We start from the raw sequence: 21,844 nt of genomic DNA, 5'->3' as shown, positions 1-21,844 counted from the left end.
ACGCATTATAGCTGAGGCAACCGCACGCAGACTGCCTGCACTGCCATCCCTATATAGGCGCACACTAATAACGCGTGCGAATAGAGATCAGAAGTAAAGAAACGTACACGGGACTCACCGTTCAAACGGCTCATCAAGGCTTAGCAAAACCGCACATTCTTCTTCGTTGCCTCTCCAGATGACAAGAAGTCGTAGCGCTACCTTTCTTCAGGGCTTTACCCGTTCAAAATCACCAGTGTTGACAGGGCGTAATTCTCGTCGTTGGTTTCCAAAACACACTTGTGTTCTTCATACACGTCCACCGCACGAGCACTCAAACAATGCTACGAAAACCCAAATAACACAAAACGTGACGACGGCTGCAGTTTTGCTTCGTTGAAAAAACCTACAAATGCGCTTTTTTTATCACTAATATTTGAATTGTGTTCGCAACAAAAACAAATTATATTTTTTCATTTTATTTCTTTATTAAATGCGAATACCAAAGCGCTTTTAGATAGTTTTGCTGACATGTCGTTTGTAGAAGCTGCGATCCTGTGATCCCATCCCCGGGTGTCCTAGCAGACGACGGCGCAGACGACGCTGTTGACGGAATGCAATTTCGATTGACGGCAGCGAAAATCCCTTAAATGCGACAAAAAACGCAAAGAAACGCACCGTATCGCAAACTGGTCCATATCAAGGATATGTTCGACGCGAGCGGTAGGACAAAGAGCTGCTGCGATGCATTACTCAACGCGACACTGGCATGCTCGACGGAGACATGAAACAGAGCTTAAATGTGACCCGTACAAGCGGATTACTGTGATATCAACTGCGTTACGGAACTACGACGATACTTGCTTCACACTTTAGCTTATATGCAACAGCGACCCGCACTCGCCGCATCCTGTTCGAGTGTACTTTCACTAGCAAGAGCCCACATGCATGGAAGCCGACAGAAGCAACTGTCTTTTCGAGTTCAGATTGTTCCGAGAAATACGAGCAGCTTACTTTAGCACGTACTCGAATTCAAGTTCTCAGCCTGTGTGTCACGTACGGTGACGATGGCGTCGAGGACGAGCTTAAGAATCGCCTTAACGTGGCCGCAACGCAGCCGGTATCCCAAGCATTCGTGCGCTAATTGTTGTTCACCTGTACTGCGAACGTGCGCTCAGTCGCAGGCCAGCCGCTAGCTGCTCGATTTACCAGCCTTGCGAGTACAATTCGCAAGTTTCTGAGCCAATCTGTGAGCGAGCCGAGCTTTCAGCAATGACGCTGCTCGCGAGCGCGCCGCGCGACGAGCTTCGGCCTGCTCCCTGGCTGCCGTATTCGTAGCTAAGCCTAGGAGGTTTCACTTCGATGCCAGAGCTGAGAGCGCTTCGAAACTGGCTAGCGCTGAGGTGCTACTCTTTGCATTGTAAGTACGTTTTATTGTGAACTATGTCTCGTAGTGAAATGAAGATATGCTCGGGTCGACCCGAACGGTGATGATGGCGTCGAGGACGAGCTTAAGAATCGCCGCAACGCAGCCGATATTCCATGCATACATGTGTGCTAAATTTGTTCACCTGTGCTGCAAACGTGGACATAAAGGCTCGCTCAATCGCAGGCCAGTCGCTGCTCGATTTTCCAGCCTTGCGTGCGCGATTCGCAAGCTACGGAGCGAATCATTGAGCGAGCCGAGCTTTCGGCAACGACGCCGCCCGCGGACGCGCCGGGCGACGAACTGTGCGCTGCTCGCTGGCTGCCCTTGTCGTCGCTAAACCTAGCTGATTTCACATAGATGCTGTAGCTGAATGCGCTTCGAAACTGGCCAGCACTTAGGTGCTACCCTCGGCACCGTTTTACTCTGAACCCCGCGTCATAGGGAAATAAATATATGCTCGGTTTCCGCGACCCCTTCAGGAGCGGAGCTATAGCAGAGGCCAGGCGAACTCCAGAGCAGCAGCAAAGCGGCTATGGGAGGAAATTTGTATGGCTGTTATCGCTTCTACCAACAACTCGACATTGGCTAATGATACTCTATCCCAGAGCTTTGGTCGTGAACAAACAATACCAGTGCATTTTTCTGACGCCGGCATCCAGGCTGGCAGGCCGGCCCCGAGAAGCTAGCGCGCCCTTACGAATGTATGGCCGTAAGGGCGGAGGAGTAAAACAAGCACTGAACTCCCTTGAAGTACGCAGGAGTGGAAATGCCATTTTACTCTTTTGTCAAGAGGAGTGAACAGGACCTTTCACTCTTTCTCGTTTGTAGAGAGAGTAGATTGAGACCTGCAGGAGTAGCGAGGCTCTTTTACTCTTAATGGAGGAGTAGCAGTTCTTAGAGTGCGGAGTCCTACCTGGAATATCTCCCACCATTACTTTCGGTCCGTATACATTTGGGCTGGAAACGTGTGTGAAAACGCTTGGCGTGTTCTTTTCCGAGCACATGTCGCGGAACGAGCATGTTCAACATCTGTCGACAAAACTAAGTAAGATTGTAGGTACAATAAACAAACACCGTCACACCCTCCCACTAGCTACAAGAAAGCTCTTATATAATGCCCTTTTCTATCCACAACTCCGCTACTGTATACTGCTTTGGGGAAATACCACCAAGTCAAACATCAATAAAGTTGCCTTAATACAAAAAAAGGTCATCCGCATTATTGAAAACACATCATCTTTAGAACACACAGGACCCCTTTTTCTCAAATATTGTATTCTAAAAGTGGAAGATATGCACTCTTATAACCTGTTAAGTAAGTACAAGAATGCAATACAAGGAAATTCCTGACACGCATCCCCTCTCACACCACTTTCCTTCCCCACCCCCGGGGCCTTCCTCCTCGGAGCGAAGGCCCTATTTAATCCCTGCCAATGATGAACGCTTTGCCCAGACGAAGACAAGTCCCCTTGTCGAAACGTTGGCTCAAGCAACCTGAGGTTTTCTCCTCCCTTGTTCATTTTGTGATCGCCGAGGACCATCTACCACACCCTCTCTCTACCAAGGAAAATCTGAGACATTTCTGACCTTAGCTAGACTGCAAAAAACAACAAATACCTATTCATTTCGCTATCAGTCACCATGGCTCATTCCATTTTCCCGTACAATGTACGGAAAACAACGACTAAAACACGTCATACCGCATGCGCTCAATGAACTGGATGAAAAACAAATAGACATTCAGCAAATGTCGCACAAGGGAATTTTTAAAATTTTTGTTTAACCTGTGCCGCGGATTTCTTTTTTTTTTCTTTTTTTTTAATCTTGTTTCAAGTGTCTATTTTGTTCATTATTCTGCACGTGACAGTTGACAATTGACTGCTCTTTTCAGAGGACTGTTTTATCAATTTTTGTAAAACTATCTGCTGTGCAAGTGCTTGCTGTCTGGGTGGCGGGAGCTTTGTCAAGTTGCAACTGAGCAGCTTTTTCTTCCGTCACCTTTTTTGCTCAAGCAAAATAAAGAAACTTCTTCTTCTTGATCTCGGGAACAGATTGTTTTAAATCGATGTGCCTGAGAGTATGGAATACTTGTTTTAGAGGGACGAGGATGACAACTTTGAAAGTGGAAGTACTGTTGACGGCCGTCGGTTTTCTATATACGATGGTGTTAAGTGAGCCTTCCTTTACCGTAATCTCGACATCTAGGCAGTGAATTGTGCTGTGGAAGTACGCGTGAGTGAACGATATGTTGGGGTGGACAAGGTTGAATTGTGTAATAAAATGTAGGAGGTCTTGCTCTGTGTCAGTCCAAATTAAAAACAAATATGATCTAAATAGCGTTTGTATAGGATGGGCTTAATGAGAGAGTCTTGCAAAAATGTAGATTCAATATTATGCTTGAATATGTGGGCGTAGGTGGGGGCCATCCTTGTTCCCATGGCTGTGCCATTAATTTGTGAATAGTGTTGATTGTTGAATTGAAAATGGTTGTTTTCGAGTACGATTTTCGCAAGTATTTCTAGAACACGTGTTTGTCTCGTCTTCGAGAGAAAAAGACGTGTGTCTGGGGCCACACCAAGCCCACCTGCCCTAAATCCCTCCAATCTATGGCAATAAAGTTGTTTCTCTCTCTCTCTCGTCTTCTTATGTCGCGTCCGTGAATCAGCGCATGTGTCTGTCTCGTCTTCTTCTGTTCCGTCCGTGAGTCAGCGCATGTGTCTGTCTCGTCTTCTTCTGTTCCGTCCGTGAGTCAGCGCATGTGTCTGTCTCGTCTTCTTATGTCCCGTCCGTGAGTCAGTGCATGTGTCTGTCTCGTCTTCTTCTGTTCCGTCCGTGAGTCAGCGCATGTGTCTTAGTGAAGCAGCGCAACGGCACAAGGCCAAGGGAAGAAGAGGACAAACACAGCGCTGAACAAACACAGCGTCTGTCTCGTCTTCTTCTGTCCCGTCCGTGAGTCAGCGCGCGAGTCTGGTCTTCTTCTGTCTCGTCCGTCAGCGCTGTTTTGCCGTACCATTCAGCAGGGAGCTCCTCCTTTCTATTTTGCTCGTACGCTTCGATGAGAGATGTGATGCCATCGGAATGAGGGATGTTAGTGTAGAGAGAGACTACTTCCAATGTTACCAGGGAGGCTCCTTACGGAAGTTTAAGACCTGCTATTTCACGAAAGAAATGGTTTGTGTCGCGTATGGAGGATGGGTGTTTTGTTGGAATATGCCTGATTAATGTGTCAATGTAACTGGAAATTGGCTCCGTAAGCGTGCCAATGCCAGATACTATAGGGCAGCCAGGATTATTCTTTTTGTGGATTTTCGGTAGCAAGTAAAATCGACCTGGCGACGGGTGTGGTGCGTTGAGGGCTTCAGATAGCCGTAGGGTTATGTCCCCATTTTTCGCAAACTGATCCAGAGTCACTGCTATATGCTGTTGGTATTGTGTAGTTGGGTCCCCTTCAAGATGTTTATAGAAACAGGTGTTATGCCTTCCTCAATGTATGTTTCACTATCCACGACTACTATACCACCTCCTTTGTCCGCTGGTTTTATGATTACATCTGAACGTCTCCTGAGTGCCTCCAATGCCTCCCGTTCTTTTTTGGAGAGGTTCGGTCTCCTTGGAGTGTGGGTTTTGTAGGCGCGAATTATGTCATTTTGAACCCCATTAATAAACATGTCTAAGTGTTTGTCTCTTCCCCTGTTAGGGGTCCAGTGTTGGTTTTTAACGCAGAATTGTCCGCTAACCGCAGGAAGTTGGGGCTTATCACAAAAGTATTCTTTGAGTCGCAACATTCGTGCAAAATTGTCCAAATCTTATATATATATATATATTATATATTTACATACGGTGGCACGTGGTTGTTTTTTCTTCTGCTTTTCTAATCGAGTATCTTGAAGCCACAACATATTCCGTAATGTTCTCCATTGATCAACGCCGCAAAATAAATAACTATAAAAAACTCTGTGTTCCTTGGTTTCTGTGACTGTTGGCTTCTCTCTCCCTCTGGAGGTCGTGGGTTCGGTATTATATATATATATATATATATATATATATATATATATATATAATACCGCACCCACGACCTCCGAATTACGCGTCAGCTGCTCTACCAAGTGAGCTACGACGACGGCAGTCAGATTTATTGCTTTCTGGGGTATGTATGCCTACAAGTGGCCTAGCCTTGAGGGGCCTGTCTTACAATATATATATATACACTCACCAGATTATGTCACCATACCAACCAGCACAGATGTCTCCTCTATTGCAGTGGGATTCAGTGAACCCCGAAAGGCGCACCTTGCCTTGATGGCTCACTCTCTCTTGGGAATCAACCCAGTGGACTCCGTGGAGAGATCAGATTACAGCATTGCCCTGGGGATCCCCACTCTTGCTATGACGTGCTAGAGGTGTCCATTACTCGGGTCGTCTATTGCGTGCAGCGGATCATGGCTTCTCGTGCGTCCCTTGGACGTGGAGACTTTGTGTTTGTGTGTGGAGGATGACGTAAACTTCTCCTTTGCGTAGTTGGAGGGGTTCTCTTGTGGGGTGCCTCAGCCTACGAGTGGTGATGGCGAGACGGCGAAGAAATCCCTCTGGACATAGAGTAGAGCTATAGTTCCGCTGTCTGTCCAGCGTACTGTTTATGACCTTTATACAGATGCAATTCTACTCGGATACCACACGTGTCAGCAGAGAACCTGCGTCCACATTAATGGACACTGCCGGCTGTTCCTTCCATAAAAGCGGATACGGATCGTTGCTGAAGATCTTCTTTTCTGAACAGAAGGCTAATATTGAAAAACAGCGTTGTAAGCGCCAAGATTATGGCTTATTCCGTTAACTGCTGGGATTGCTCAGCGGAGTATTATAAGACAGTGGGGAATATGAGCTGTTATTGCTCACTGTTTACTCTTTTGGTTACGTCCTCCTGAGTAGAGCCACAGCCCTGTTCTATCCGTTTTGTTCCTCGTGTGCGTTCTCTTACCGCGACAAAGCACACTGGCGAGTGTTCCGGGCAATCGTCTTGAAATAACTCTCCGACGGCTACAGCGGCTGTGAGGCATGACATTCTGTGCGTGCTCCTTACGACGGTGAACGCACCGTTGACCGTGCTATTCAGTGCCGCCGGCTCTTCTCATAGGCGCAAATGGCGCGAGCGCTGGTTCTCGCCGTACGAAGGATGGCATCAATCCACTGGACGGCGAACGGCGCAGCGCATGTGTATTACGTGGCAACGACACCACTACACCGGCAAACATACCTAAAAGGAGAACAATGACGTTCAGCGTAATGTTTTACCACAGCGCCGGAATTCGGCGCGTTGCCCAGAGCTGTGCCTTCCTCTCATGAGACAAACAAGACTTACTGCATTCTCTTCACCGTGTGGAAGACTTCACTGGCCAGCTGTGGTTTGTTGGCCAGGTCCACACCCTTCTCCTTCAGGTGGAGGCCGAGGAACACGGTCCCGGTCACGTTTGGCAGATTGGCCGCGAACGAGGCCACCTCCTGCGTTTATACGGCACGAGCTGCTCAGTGGTTTCAAGCATTTGGAAGAGTACAAAAAATTCTTGTGCCCCACAATCCATCATTATGAGACGACAAAACGTTAGAATCATTGCCCCTTTGCCTCTGCATGCTTTCTTTGCTATCGCTTTGCACCTGGTATACGCATGGAAGGATGTCCTGGATTCACGCTGATTGGTCCCGGTGCGGCAGTTGTACTCGCAGCTTTCCGGTACATGTGGCCAATTGCGCCCTCAAGGCGACTTGCGCATGCGCCTTGACGGCGCGCGTGCTCCTGGTACTTCGGCAGCGGTAACACGACACACGTCTGCTAAAGGTGCCTATCGCGCAACTACCAGCAAACCACTTCATAACCTTCCAAAGGCAAACTAGCCTGTGCGCCACGGATTTGTGGCACCCTATTTGCGCAGCTTCACAATTGTATTGTATTGTACCCCACGGTATTGTACCCCACGACTGGAGAGTGGGGAAAATCATCCCAGTACACAAAAAAGGCCCCCCATCGTCTAGTAAGAACTACCGTCCCATCTCCCTCACTAGCGTTCCCTCTAAATTAATGGAGCATGTAATTTACTCACACATCATGACCTTCTTGCAGTCTGTCAGCTTTTTTGACCCTTCTCAACACGGATTCCTGAAAAACCTATCCTGCTCTACCCAACTGGCCCTCTTTACTCATGACATCAGTTCTAGTATGGACACGAACACACCCGTCGACGCTCTTTTCTTAGACTTTGAAAAAGCTTTCGACAAAGTCTCCCATCAACGCCTCTTATTTAAATTTTCGCGCCTAAACCTCCACCCACTAGTATACGATTGGCTCCGGAATTTTTTGACTAACCGTCAGCAGTTTGTATGGGCTAACAATCTTGCATCTTCCATCTCCCCTGTTACCTCCGGCGTACCTCAAGGCACGGTTTTAGGACCTCTATTATTTTTAATTTACATCAACGACCTCCCAAGTAATCTATCTTCCACCGTTCGTTTGTTCGCCGACGACTGCGTCATCTACCGGAGCATCACTTGTGACAGAGACACTTACCATCTGCAGTGCGACATAGGACTTGTGGAAGAGTGGTGCGCAAACTGGCTGATGTCTTTAAACGTTAATAAAACAACGCTAGTATCATTTCATCGTCGTCAATCGTATCCTACTCCCAATTACACCCTTCGCGGTTCATGATAACACACGCATCTTCATATAAATATTTAGGTATTAGCTTTACACAGGATTTCTCTTGGACCACCCACATAATGAACATAACCAACGAAGCTAACCGTGTTCTTGGTTATCTAAAGCGTAACGGCGTTTGGCACCTGCTTCCGTAAAACTGTCCGCCTATTTAACTCTTGTCCGTCCTAAACTTGAATATTCATGCTCAATCTGGGACCCCCAACAAATTAACCTAGCCAAAACCCTTGAGTGCGTCCAGAGCCGCGCGATAAGATTCGTATATTCTGATTACTCATATCATACGAGCGTAACAGCATTGAAAACAAAAGCTAACCTCCCCAGCCTTGAATCCCGTCGAAAAATAGCCAGACTCTGCCTTTTCCACAAGTTTTATCATTCGCATTTCAGCCAATCTGTTATCACCCCTGCATACCGCCTTTCACTTCGCATCAGTCATCCGAAAGCTGTTCATACACCTCGAGCATCTACTTCTGAGCACCTAAAATCATTCTTCGCCCAGACCGCAAGAGACTGGAACGACCTCCCCGCTGACCTCAATAACTCTCAATAAGCACTCAATAACTCTCCCAACGCAGGCTTTAAGGCGATAAACATAAATGCCAGAAGCATTGTAAATAAAGCAACCGCCATTGAAAGCATTATCCTGGAACATGAACCACATATACTAGTAATAACCGAAACTTGGCTTCATCAGGATGTATCGGACGAGGAAGTCACGCCGCCAAATTATTTAATAGTGAGAAGAGATCGGATAGAAAGAGGGGGCGGAGTGGCAATAATGGTCAAAAGCGGTATAGTATTTTCTGTTCTGGAGGGTCCAAGTGACATTGAATCAGTATGGATAAAAGTTAGGTTAAATAACCGCTCGGTGATAGTAGGTGGTGTGTACAGAGCCCCAAACTCCCCTGTAGACGTGCTTATTAGCTTAAGAAACTTCATGGACAGGAATATAAAACAGGACGACTCAATCTTACTTTTAGGTGATTTTAACTTGCCCGGAATTGACTGGAATACTCTCTCCTTTAGTGCAACGGATATGCCTAGCTGTGAAGAACTAATTGAGCTTGCATTTTGTCATAACCTAACTCAAGTTGTAGAAGGTTACACCAGAGTATGCGAAACAACATCATCACTTCTGGACCTAGTCTTTATATCCTCAGAACTGCTACCACATCTTCGTGATTGCGAACCCTGCGAAGGTATATCTGATCATAAAATTGTAACAATGGTTTTAGATATGGTGCCAGATCGTTCGCATAGCAAACGTAAGACGTTTCTAAACTTTGCAGCCGCTGACGACGTTGGTGTGTTGGAATGCCTCGAGGGTTCACTTGATGATTTTATGCATCTTGCCGACAATGGTGCTACCGTCGACAAATTATGGGCCTATTTTTCAAACACGGTGGAACATTGTATTACGAACTTTATTCCAAAGCTTTCAAAATGTACAGGGAAGAAGAATCCCTGGATCACAAGAGAAATCATACACATGAAACGGAAATTAAAAAGAAAACGGAGGGCAAACAGGATTAAATCTGTTCCTGGCGATAGCAGTGCAATTAGCCAAATGAGTAAGCAACTCAAGCATCTTGTCAAGGTGGCTAAGGACAAGTTCTATAATGTAACACTAAAAAAATTTTTAATAGAGGCACCTACTAAATTTTGGCGCTATGTTATTCCTGCAAAGCCTAAAAAGAATGGAGACAAAATTAATGCAGAAAGAGCTGAAAACCTGAACTCGTTCTTTTCATCCGTCTTCACTTCTGACGACGGCTTGTCACCAGAAGTAGCAGACGCGCCTGGCTGCCCTCCAGTTCAAGACTTAGAAGTCTCAGAGCAAGGAGTGCTTAACTTGCTGCTTCAATTGCCTGTAAAGAAAAGCCCTGGCCCTGATGGAATCCCCAATGAATTCCTGCTTAGATATGCAGAGTGGGTTGCCAAATACCTAACAAAAATTTTTCAAATATCCATTACCTCGTGTTCTTTCCCGTCCGCTTGGAAATATGCCAAAGTTATTCCGGTCCATAAGAGTGGCTCTACATCGGTTGTCAATAATTTCCGACCAATTTCTCTTCTTTGTACATGTTCTAAGTTGCTTGAGCATATTGTATTTAAACACCTTATGGAATATCTTGAAAATAATAACATACTTCATCCTTCTCAACATGGGTTCCGAAAAGGCCTTTCTACAATTACCCAGCTCATAGAAACCGTTCACGATCTTTCCGAGGGAATAAACAGCCGAGGTCAAACTGACATATTATTCTTGGACTTTTCAAAAGCATTCGATAAGGTATCCCATCCAAAGTTGCTGCTAAAGATTAATGCTATTTTCAGGAACTCCAAAATAACACACTGGTTTTCTTCCTACCTCACCTCCCGTGAACAGTTTGTACACCTCGAAGGTTTTCAATCGTCTTCTTCACCTGTGGTTTCAGGTGTTCCACAGGGAAGTGTCTTGGGCCCCCTTTTATTTTTAGTCTTCATAAATGACCTCCCAAAAGCTATCACAGTCCCAATCAGACTTTTCGCTGATGACTGTGTCGTATACAAAACGATTAGGACCCCAACTGATCAAGAAGAACTGAACGCGAATCTCCATGCAATAGAACATTGGTGCGCTAAGTGGCAGATGGTGCTTAACTCTGACAAATCCGTAATTATGTCTGTTACTAGAAAGAAAAATATAATGATATACCCTTACTCCATTGCAGGTAAACCAGTTAATAGAGTACATCAGCATAAGTATCTCGGCTTAACCTTCACTTCTGACCTTTACTGGAATACTCACATAAATAATATATGCTCTAAGGCACGCAAAACAATTTGGGCACTAAGACGCAAAATCCGTAACGCAGCTCCCGATGTAAAAGCACTCACTTATAACACCCTTGTAAAACCTGTAATTGAATATGGTAAAATTGTTTGGGATCCTTACACTGCGTCTAACAAATTAAAAATTGAGAAAGTTCAGAAACTTGCTTCCCGTTTTATTTTCAATAAATATCGCCGAACTGATTCACCGACCGAATTATGTAAATTAGCAAACCTTAAAAGTTTAGAATACCGCACTAAGGTAGATAGGCTGAAATTTCTTTACTTTTTAATCCATGGCCACTTGAATATCAACACATCACCATATTTTACAATACACCCTAATGAAACATCAAGACATCGCCATTCCATGTATATTCCTGTGCCGCGTTCTTATAACGATTGTTTTAAGTACAGTTTTTTTCCTCGTGTTATTAAAGAATGGAACATGCTGCCAGAGTCCGTTGTAAATATTAGCTCCCTCGACGCCTTTCTAGAATGCCTAAAATCTTACCTGGACCGTAGTACAACAATGTAATAGTTTTGCCTCAGCACTTGCATACGTTATTCTTGTCTACTGTTTGATTTTTCCTTTGTTTTTGTGTCGATATCGCAGTTGTGAAATGTACCTTGTTTTGAATGTGAATTTATTAGGTTTTCCACTCCTGTAATAGCCTGAGAAAGGCTGACAGTATCAATAAATGAAATGAAATGAAATGAAATGAAGCTTTCATCCATCCTGGCCTGGAATACTTCAAATCATTCATCACTGATTTTTTTTTTCAATGATATGTATGCCCACCCCTCATGTAATGCCCCTAGTGGGCCTTTGAGGTACTAATAAATAAATAAATTAGTTCTTATGGTCTGAGCAAAGCACGAGAACCTGGCAGATCAGCATACGCGATGCAAAGCTGCCGCATTGGCCGAGTGGTTGAAATGAGCGCCCAAGGAAGCTCATCCGTTGGCGCCGGCATGGGGTCGATTCGCTATAAATATGGGAGGATATAATTTATTAATAAAACATGTAGACAAAAATACGCACCCGAACATTCGCCTACCCACAAACGACGAACACTGGCTTTTCTTCAAGATGGGCGTCAATTGCTGAGTTTTTAAAACTGGAGTCCATAGTGCAATAATCGGTGCCAATAGATACACCGTTAGAAGAAAGATTTTATGGAGATTGTTTTGGAGAAACAGCCTGGTGCGCCGGAATTAACGATACCAAAGCTTGTGTCGCGCCTTTTGGTGCGTCTTTGCGTTTGTTCCGTTGATCTCAGTATTGATGTGCATCCAGAAGCTAAATTGCAGCCAGCATTGACAAAGACTCTTGTAAGTGGAGTGCAGTGAGTGAGCACACTACGACACGGCGACAATGGGACTGTTTAATTTCTTGTCTCGAAGTTCTTTGGCGCTGCTGGGGACAGCTCTCTCACATTAGATTTTCTCGAGTGGCGAGGTGATACTTGTAGCAACGGAGTGATCCGTTCGGCGTTTTAATCACTCGCCACCACACACATTCTTTTTCTACAACACAACAACCACCCGTTTCCCAGAAAGGGCATATAATCCCCTCCGAGGTCGTCGTGCGGGGAGCTTCGGCGCGTTCGGCGCCCACTGGTCTCAAGGTAAGGGGGTAATGCCCTGTGCGGCTACCACCGTCCGTTCTAACACTCCCCCCCCCCCCCCCCCCCCCCCCAGAATGCGTGGAGCGCATTCTACAATTCTGTCAACTGCCGCCAAAACGAACCAAGCATCTCAGGGGTCGAAGCGGGCGGCTCCCCATCCGCCGTCGGCAGAGTCGTTAGCCCTCTCCCAAGGAGAAAGTTTGAGCTGGCTAGGCTGGGCTATGGGGTCACCCGCTCCGACCTTGTTGTACACATGAGTCAATGGCCGAGGATTTACAACGGCTTCAACTTCGCAAAGGATGGTGGCTGAGTGTTCAGCTTCTAGGCATTTCTTTCCGATCACTTTTCTTAATGTCATCTCCACTGAGCGCACCATCCTCTCATAGAAACAACCCCACCATGGCGCCCGGTCAACAATAAAGCGCCCCTCAACTTCTGCACGTGCAAAATGGTCCACGACATCTGGGTGGCGCAGCGTATTCTACAGTTCGGTCAGTTCGTTTGCTGCTCGCTTGCAGGTCTGCGCGTTTGGTAACGGTCCCGTCGGAGCACTTTGCAGTGGAGAACTGAACCGTTGACAAGTGACACAAGCACGCACCACCATTTTCACGAAATCTCTGCCGAGGGGGCCCAACACCTCTCGTGCAGTTGCACGATTGTGTCCCTTGCTCCGGCGTGCAGCATTTTTCGGTGTGCGTCGATTGACAAGAGAGAAAGATGCCGCTGGTCTTTCTGCAGGACGATGGGGCTTTTTCCGTAGGTTATCTAACCTTCGTCCTACTTCGTTCTGTGAGGTTGCATATCTGTGAGGTGACTGTGAGGTTGCATATCTGGACATCACATAGTAAAACATGCGTTCTGTTTTTGGTGTTTTGTTTGTTTTCTGTTTCCTTTTATGAGCGTGTTTCTTGTGATTAAACTTTAGTTGAGAGTCAGCGGTTGTTCCTGTGTATGCTTCGTCTTGTCCCCGTTTGTTCGCGCTGTTTTTTTTGCATAATGTATCACCAACTCGCCCGCTTGTCTATCCTGTTGAATTTCGTTCTCGTTTGGGTTTTCTGCCGGTGTGTCGTTTTCCTCTAATGTGGCCCGCAGAACGATCGCCTGGGCGCAACTCAGTCCCGGGGACGACGAACTGCTCTTTCCGTGCACCGCCCATCCGAACATCGTCTCCAACGCGGTCAGGCTGCCTTTTAGACTACGAATTTGGCCTGTCACTGCTCCCCAGTAATGGTCCGATCCGATCAGAATATCAATTGAGCGGTGTTCTAGCTCGTTCAGGTCATCGCCTAAACTGCAGCCAAGGTTGAGCAATTCTTGTATGATACTTTCGTCTGGGCTTGGGAGATCCTGTTGACAGATAGTCGGTGTTTCGAGAGCGTCGATCTCGTACCTTCGGTTATTTTGCCTGCTTCGCAAAGTCAGCTGAACCCGTCGAAAGGTACGTTCTTGTTTATCGCCTCCAAACACGCCAACTGTTAGGATTTCGGTACCGAGCAGCTTGCAGTTCAGCTTCTTTGATAGCTGTTCGGTAATAAAGGAGCGCTGGCTACCAGTGTCCAACATAATTCTAGCCAGTTTTCTCTTCTTCGGGCTCTCGGCCCATGCTGTCATAGTTTGGAGCAGAACCGCCGGTGTCGCGCCACACTGCGTTGCTTGTAGGCTGACTGGACTAGAGCTTCCGTTTACGTCTTTCTGTGTCTCATGCGATCGAGCGTCTCGCCGGTCGGGAATGAAGCTCGGGTCGCACATCGTTGAGGCATGCCTGCCGCGACACTTGCTGCAAGATAGCATGCTCTTGCACATTCTTGCCGTATGTTTTGGCCTCGTACATCGGAAACGTCGGCCGTGCTCGCGTAACATGCGCTTCTTCTCCGGCAGCTCTCTTGCGGTGGTGCAATTCTCCGTTGCATGATGTTCTGACTTGCACAGGAAGCATTCCAGGTCCTTCATTGTGCCATGCAAGGCTGCCGCCGACGAGTGTCGAGGATTGCCAGGATATGCAGCACTCTTCACCAGTTCATGCGCCTGATTACGGGACATGGGCTTACAAGTTGCGTCGTTGTGTTGCTCCCTGCCCGCTCTTTCTCAGCAATCAACTTCGATCCGAAGAAATTCCAGAAGCGCGCGCAGCTCTTTCTCATGCACCGACTCTGTTCTTGTCTCGCAGCTAGTGTCGGTGTTTGAGGTGTTCCCGTTGCTGGAGCCCTCTGCGTCCTTCGAAGCCATCATCTTGTTGTACAGAAGGCTCAGGTCGGTCGGAAGCGCCCGGAGCACAAGAGGGTAGAGCATTGCGCAGTACGATTCTTCGCCCACACCCAACGCCTTAAGGCCTCGCATGCGAGCCTGAAGGCTGTCGTACTAGCGCCGCAGAGTGTGGGCACTGCCTGTCGATGACACCGGTGCGGCAGCCATGAGGCCTTCCATCTGGTCCTGGATGAGGATGGCTTGATTCGCGAATCGCTGCTTGAGGATGTCAATGGCGTGGTTGTAGCACTCCGCCGTCAGTTGCAATCCCTCGATGGCAGATGCTCCGTCTCCTGTCAGTACAGATCGCAAATACTGAAATTTCTCTGCTGGTGATAGGTCCGAATTCTTGTGGATCGATGTTTCAAATAGCTCCAAAAATGGCTGCCAATTCCTTCTTTCGCCATTCAATTTCAGGAGTTCCAATTTGGGGAGTCTTGTCTTGGCAGTCGTTCCTGTCGTTGGGCTTCGATCGTCGTTTGATTTAGTGCTGCCCACGTTCGTTCCTTCTGTGCGTTTCGCTGAATACTTCAGCTTGGCTAGAGAAGTCACGATCTTGTCGCCGTATTCGATGACGGTTGCAAACTCTGCGTCGGCTTCCTGTTCGCTGATCAGAGGCTCGATGGCGGCGTCTACATCGTTCAGTTGGCGTTGAGTCAATTGCAGACGCTCGATAATTACCTCCAGATCCTCGGCGTTCGGTGCTGTAGACTTCAGCAATGCTTCTGCCTCACCAACCAGACGCGTTGCTTGAGTTCGCAGGGCCTTCCTCTTTCTCTTCGAGATCTCCATGTCTTTCGATGAGTCGATCTTGGCGGTCCGTTGATGTTGCAGAATCGTTCTCCCGGGTTTCGGCACCAGAAATTAGTGCAGCAACGGAGTGATCCGTTCGGCGTTTTAATCACTCGCCACCACACACATTCTTTTTTTACAACACAACAACCACCATTTATTTACATGGATGAGAAAAGGCGGCACATTCCATCATCGACCACGGCAAGTCCACCACCCAGCACACACTCCTAACACACACTGCCTGCCGACTCTCACACTGACCGCCTGACAAACCCATCTCCCGTCCCCACCGCGACCGTCCCGACCCCTTTCCCAGAAAGGGCATATAATCCCTCCGAGGTCGTCGTGCGGGGAGGTTCGGCGCGTTCGGCGCCCACTGGTCTCAAGGTAAGGGGGTAATGCCCTGTGCGGCTACCACCGTCCGTTCTAACAATACTGCCGTCGGTCCGAAGGACGTGTGCTTGATTCTCGCTGTTGGCATTCGCGGTGCCCCTGGGGCGGCTGCAGGATCGTGTTTTGATGTCTAGAAGAAACCTTTCGCTGTGAAACGGGACGCTCTATGCAACAGGCTATGCCGAGAAAATGCGGATCCGCATATCTTTTCGCACTGTTGCTGAACAATACCTCGCAGGAGCATGGTTGCGGATTCGAGTGAGTTATGTATGTAAAGCTGGAACCGCATGGAGCGTTTTTCGCGAGCGAAAAACGCGACGCGCGGCAAACGCCCGCGTTACCGCCGACGCGCGAGCACCCGTACGAGAAAAATGAAGCGGCGCTGTCGCGCCGCGTTTTTTCGGGTTGCCAGACCACACAACTGCCAACGAGGTGAATTTTCTGTTACCGCATACAAAATATGCCCTTTAATTTACAGGACACTACAATAAAAACAATCTTCATGTAATTATACCTCGTTAAAGGTTGTCTTGTACATGTTGGCCGAACACTACGCGCGAACGAACACGATGCGTGAATGCACGTGGCTCTTTGGACGTGCTCAACAGTACAGCCAGCTCCTCAGAGGAAAGAGCAGTTCCCCCAAAAAAGGTGCCGCCGAGATGCGCGGGGAGCAGAGCCATCTGTTGGCAAACCGAAAAACCAAAATGACACGTGCCTGCACGCTGATTGGTGGACGCTGGCCGTGACGTCAGTGGACGCGCAGCGCGAGGCGTTTTTTTCTACAAGCGTAGAACCACGCGGCGGCGCGATTTCATGTTGGATTATGCTGGGCACGCGTCAGAATAACGCGCGCGTCCCACCATCCGCGCGGCAATCGCGCCCAAAAACGCGCCATGCGGTTCCAGCTTTAGGTTTCCCACGGTGTTCGGATGAACTAAACTCACTCTGCACGGCCATTGCGAGAACGCCAGAAAGTTAATTCCACCAGTTCATATACACTGCCACCAGAGATTATCAGCTCGTATTATGGGAAAGGTTTTGATCGCTCAATCTGCAGCGTTGTCAGGGCTGTGTGTCTGTCGGCTGTTATATACCGACTGTCGGCGGCTATATACCAATTGTCCGCGATTGCACTGAAATTCTGCTTGATCTGCTCTTATTGTCTGGTGACGTAGAGGAAAACCCGGGTCTCATTACCACCCGTTCATCGCAGACGACCTGTGATCTTACGTCATTTCTTGACAAAATTAGATCCGGTCAAGCGTAGCTCCTGAATGAAATGAAACCAATTCACTCAAAACATCAGAAAATGACCAAACACTCGACGACATCAAAAGAAGGCTAACAAAAACTGAAGACTGTTTTTCATCAACAGAATCCTTTCACACACAGCTGGAGAGTGTCCAGAGAGTCACAGAGCAGCATTCTACTGATATTTATAACTTGAGCGCCCGTATCGATGACGCAGAAGAGAAAAATCGACGCTGTAACCTCGTGTTTTTTGGCCTTAAAGATACTGACAGGCAGACGTGGGCTGAGTCAGAAAAGCTAACAGTTAATGTTTGCTAAGACCATCTAGGCAGACATTAGAACAATCGGAACATTAGAACATTAGAACACTACAACAAACAGACATTGAGCGCGCACACCGCATGGGCACTTTTCAACCAAGTAAAGACAGACCTACAATCGTTAACTTTTCTTTTTTTTTTAAGTTAAAGGACCCGTTCTTTCCAATGCAAAAAAATTGAAAGACTCAGGTTACGCGATTTCGGAAAATTACTCGACAAACACCCGCAAATCTCGAAAATCCCTATAGCTTTTTGCCAAGTCCCAGAAACTAAAGTTTAAGCTTCGCCGCGATAAGATGATATTTGGCGATACTACACATATCTAGACCAATTTACGAAACAGGTCACTCCACTCCGCCCATAGCTCCATGAAATCACCTCAGCAAATCATAATAAACGCCCACTGAATGTTCTGTGCACCAATATCAGAAGCATTTTACCGAAATATGATGCTCTTCATCATCTCATTGACACTACAGAGTCCGAAATCATTCTGCTCACTGAAGCGTAGCTAGACACAACGGTAAACGACACTGAACTTCAGGCTACCTTTTCTGATTTCGATATCTTTCTCTGTGAGCGTTCGGATCAGCGCGGCGGTGGTGTCCTTTAAATATTAGGTCCTCTTCAGAAATTTTTTTTTATCATGCACGTCTTCCTATCCGTCGTTAGTCGTCGGTGTATGTTAAGCAGGGAACACATGTGCTACAACTTCGCCGACGCGCCGCACCGATCGTCGCGTGCGATCTGCCATCCCACTGCAAGCAGGGACACACGGAGCGGTGAGCATCGCTGCTCCGCTCTACCCAAGCTCCGCCCACAACCGCTGTCACACTTCGCCGCCGTGCAGCGGTGCCTCAGCGCTGCTTGTGATCGTGTACAAATATCCCAAGAAAATACAAGATTGCCTTGTTATCAGAAAGTCTGCTCGAGCAGCGACAAAGCATGCCTGCTTATGTTGCGAGCTTTCGGCAACGGCACCGCTCGCGGGCGCTCTGGGCGACGAGCTCTGCTACTGCCTGACAGCCGTGGTCGTCGCTAGGCCTATAGCCTCTTTCGTATCGAAGCCGCAGCGGCCGGTGCTTCGGAAGTCGCCTGAGCTATAATAAAAGGCCTACTCCACACATCGCTCTACTGTCAACAGCATGATCTCACAATAAAGTAATAATATGGTCAATTTCCGCGACGCCTTGGGCAGCGAAGCGAGCGGGCGCCAGGCGAGCCGGCCAGCGGCAGCTGCGAAGCGGTTGTGGAAAGAAGTTTGCTTGTATCGCAGTCGTTACCTTTAGCAGCAGCTCAGTATTGGTCAGCGATCCTCAAAAATGACATATTCTTTCACATTTCTCATCCCAGGGTTTATTATTTAAGTCAAGAACACACTTTAGCTCGCTTTTATGACACCGGCAGACGGGATGGCTCGGCCCCGAGCGGCCTGAGCATCGCGCTCTACGTCATCATGACGCTGCCGCTCTCTGCGCTCGCATTGGCTCCTGCTTCCCGTCGTTGCGTTTGTCGCATGCGGCTCGTCGTTGGCATCCAGCAGGTTGGACGCATGCGACGAGCTGCGTTCGGTCGTTGCGACGACGGTCGCAACGACGCGCCGCAGCGAATCGCACGCACTTTTCGCACGTGTCCCCGCGTTTACCGTCCACCGGGCGCTGACTCTACTTTTGTAGCAAATTTTCACGACGCCCTGCATATCACATCTTGCATTCACCCAAATGTTCAGATTCTTCTTTTCGGTGATTTTAACTTTCCGTCCATAACCTGGGTCAATCTGGCTCATACCACATCAAAAGAAAACACAGAAAGCAGCTTTGTTAACACCTGCATCACTTTTGGCTTAAGTCAACTTGTTACCGCCCCTACATGCGGTAGTGACTACTCTTCGAATACTCTTGTCCTCACGCCCACTTCTCAAAAGTAACACATTGATATTCGTTATTTCAGAGAGCCTTAAGAGTGGCCCAGAGGTTATCGCGTTCGGCTGTCGCCTGAAAGACGCGGGTTCGATCACGGCCGCAGTGGTCGAATTTTGATGGAGGAAAAATGCCCCTGTTTGTGCGAAAGCAGGGCATGATGAAGAGCCACAGGTGGTCGATATTTATGGAGCCCTTCACTACGGCGTCCCTCATAACCCGAGTCGCTTTGGGACGTTAAACTCCCCCAAAGCAAAGTGTTATTTCAGAGTTAGTAGAATGTTAGTTCTTTCTATATACTCGTCGCAATAAAAAATTACAGGAAAATCTTGAAATATTGAAATAGATGAAAAATAAATTTCAGAAGCTCGTGTTCTTTATTGCGGATATCAAGATAACAGAGCTGATCTGAATGCATGGTGAAATTCGTTGCAGCTATAGCTAAGAATTTCCATGTGTGCATGTGGTGTCTCTTTCTTGTTAGTGTCCTCGTTGCGCCAGCGCTCATCATCATGCACCAACTCGCCCCTGAGGCCATTCTCCTAAGAATTTCCCTAGATCCAAAAACCTTTCATTTTATTCGCACCACTGCACATGGAATAATATGAGGATATGAAAAAAACTTTTTTGGAGAAGAAGCAGATATTCTATTTGCATTTGTTGTGCAAGAAAAAAGACGGACACATATAAGCGCGAGCCGCTTGGCCATCGCCTGCAGTACACGCTCCTGGCTGATCTAGGACTGATGTTAGCTCTACTCCCTGTCAGAAACTTCTCCAAATGCACACCAACTTTACATTTGGTGGAGGTGGCGCTTGGATGTGGAGTTCCAAAGATTTGCTATCGCTCCGCGACGTGGTCACTGACTGTGCTCGGACTCAAGTAACGTTCTCTATGCTGTCGAATCCTGTGCCAGAGGCTGAACTTTGCGATGTCTCTGTTTCTACCAAAGCTCCTGTCGCCGATAGTACCAATATTCCTGCGTGCTCTTCCGTGATTGTGCCTCTCTCCTGTGAATGTTCGCGTGGCAAGTATCTTCACGCCGTCTCTTTTATGAGCCGCCACTGTCTGCCACTGCCGTATGCCCTGCTCACCATATCTGCTGGCCTCACCGCACAGTGGTAATTGGTTTCATTTTTGTTTTTTTTTTGAGAAAAGGAAATGGCGCAGTATCTGTCTCACATATCTCGGCGGACCCCTGAACCGCGCCGTAAGGGAAGAGAGGAAGGTAGGAGTGAAAGAAGAAAGAGAGAAAGAGGTGCTGTAGTGGAGGTCTCCGGAATAATTTCGTCCACCTGGGGATCTTTAAAGAGCGCTGACATCGCACATCACACTGGCGCCTCTTGCGTTTCGCCTCGATAGAAACACGGCCGCCGTGGTCGGGTTCGAACCGGGGAACCCGGCTCGGTAGACGAGCGCCTTACCACTGAGCCACCACGGCGAGGCTCGCACCGTGGTCTCCAACCCGTTTTCGAGCCCCTTCGTTTTGCGCCGCGGCGAACGCGTCGGCACCGTGCAGCTCTTCAATTGTGTTCTCAACCACGGCACCGCCGCAGAATCGCCGCCGGTCGACGTGGACGCCCTCAGCTCGCCAACTACTGCGTCCGCCCCATTGTCGACCAACCTATTTCTTTGCTCTATATTGACGACATTCTTCCTCCAACTCAGCGAACCGAGCTTCTTGAGCTGCATGAGAAATTTCGCTTCTTCTTCGATTGCCACAAAGTCGTTCTGGGGCCCACATTCACTGTCGAGCACCGTATTAACACCGGTACCCATGCCCCTCTGCGACAGCGCTCATATCGTGTTTCCACCATTGAAAGGCACGTTGTTGAAGAAAATGGGGATACCTACCTTAAATGAGTAGTTATTCACCATTCCAAAGGACCATGGCTCTCCTGGGTTATCCTCGTCAGGAAGAACGATGGCTCTGTTCGATTTTTCGTCCATTACCACCGCAAGAATAAAATCCCGCGTGTCCGCCCTCTGCCCGTAATGACGACGCTCTGGTTTGCCTACAAGGCGCGGAACTCTTTTCTTCCCTTGATTTGCGACTCGCAGGTCCCAATGGCGAATGAAGATCGTGCCAAAACCGCGTATGTGACCCCTGACGTCCTCTACGAGTTTACTGTCATGCCTTTCTGCCTGTGTAACACTCCTGCTACTTTAGAGCGAATGATGGATAGTTTTGCGTGGTCTCAAGCGGAAGACGTGCCTTTGCCATCTGGAGGATATAGTCATCTTTTTGCTCGACTTTGAGACGCATGTACGCTGCTTGAAGCACGTTTTGACGTATCTCACAAGCGCACCTCCTTCTCGGCAGCAGTATCGATTTTTCAGCTTGCTCACCCGCA

The 21,844-nt window shown here is 47.9% G+C and overlaps 1 protein-coding gene across 1 annotated transcript in view; it reads right to left on the bottom strand.

Annotated features, from left to right (window-relative positions):
- Positions 1-6,763: 6,763 nt before the first annotated feature.
- LOC149325835 (uncharacterized) overlaps positions 6,764-21,844 on the bottom strand; it is an 80,368-nt gene continuing 65,287 nt past the window's right edge. The window contains exon 4 of the mRNA XM_089564397.1: positions 6,764-6,907. Coding sequence (XP_089420523.1) covers positions 6,764-6,907 — 144 coding nt within the window. The remainder of the gene's footprint in view (positions 6,908-21,844) is intronic.

Source organism: Amblyomma mixtum, chromosome 10 (genome assembly GCF_055824585.1).
Source record: "Amblyomma mixtum isolate Tamu chromosome 10, ASM5582458v1, whole genome shotgun sequence".
In the NCBI taxonomy this organism is placed as follows: Eukaryota; Metazoa; Arthropoda; class Arachnida; order Ixodida; family Ixodidae; genus Amblyomma; species Amblyomma mixtum.
Note: the sequence above shows the minus strand (reverse complement) of the source record. Positions and strands in the feature narration are given on the sequence as shown.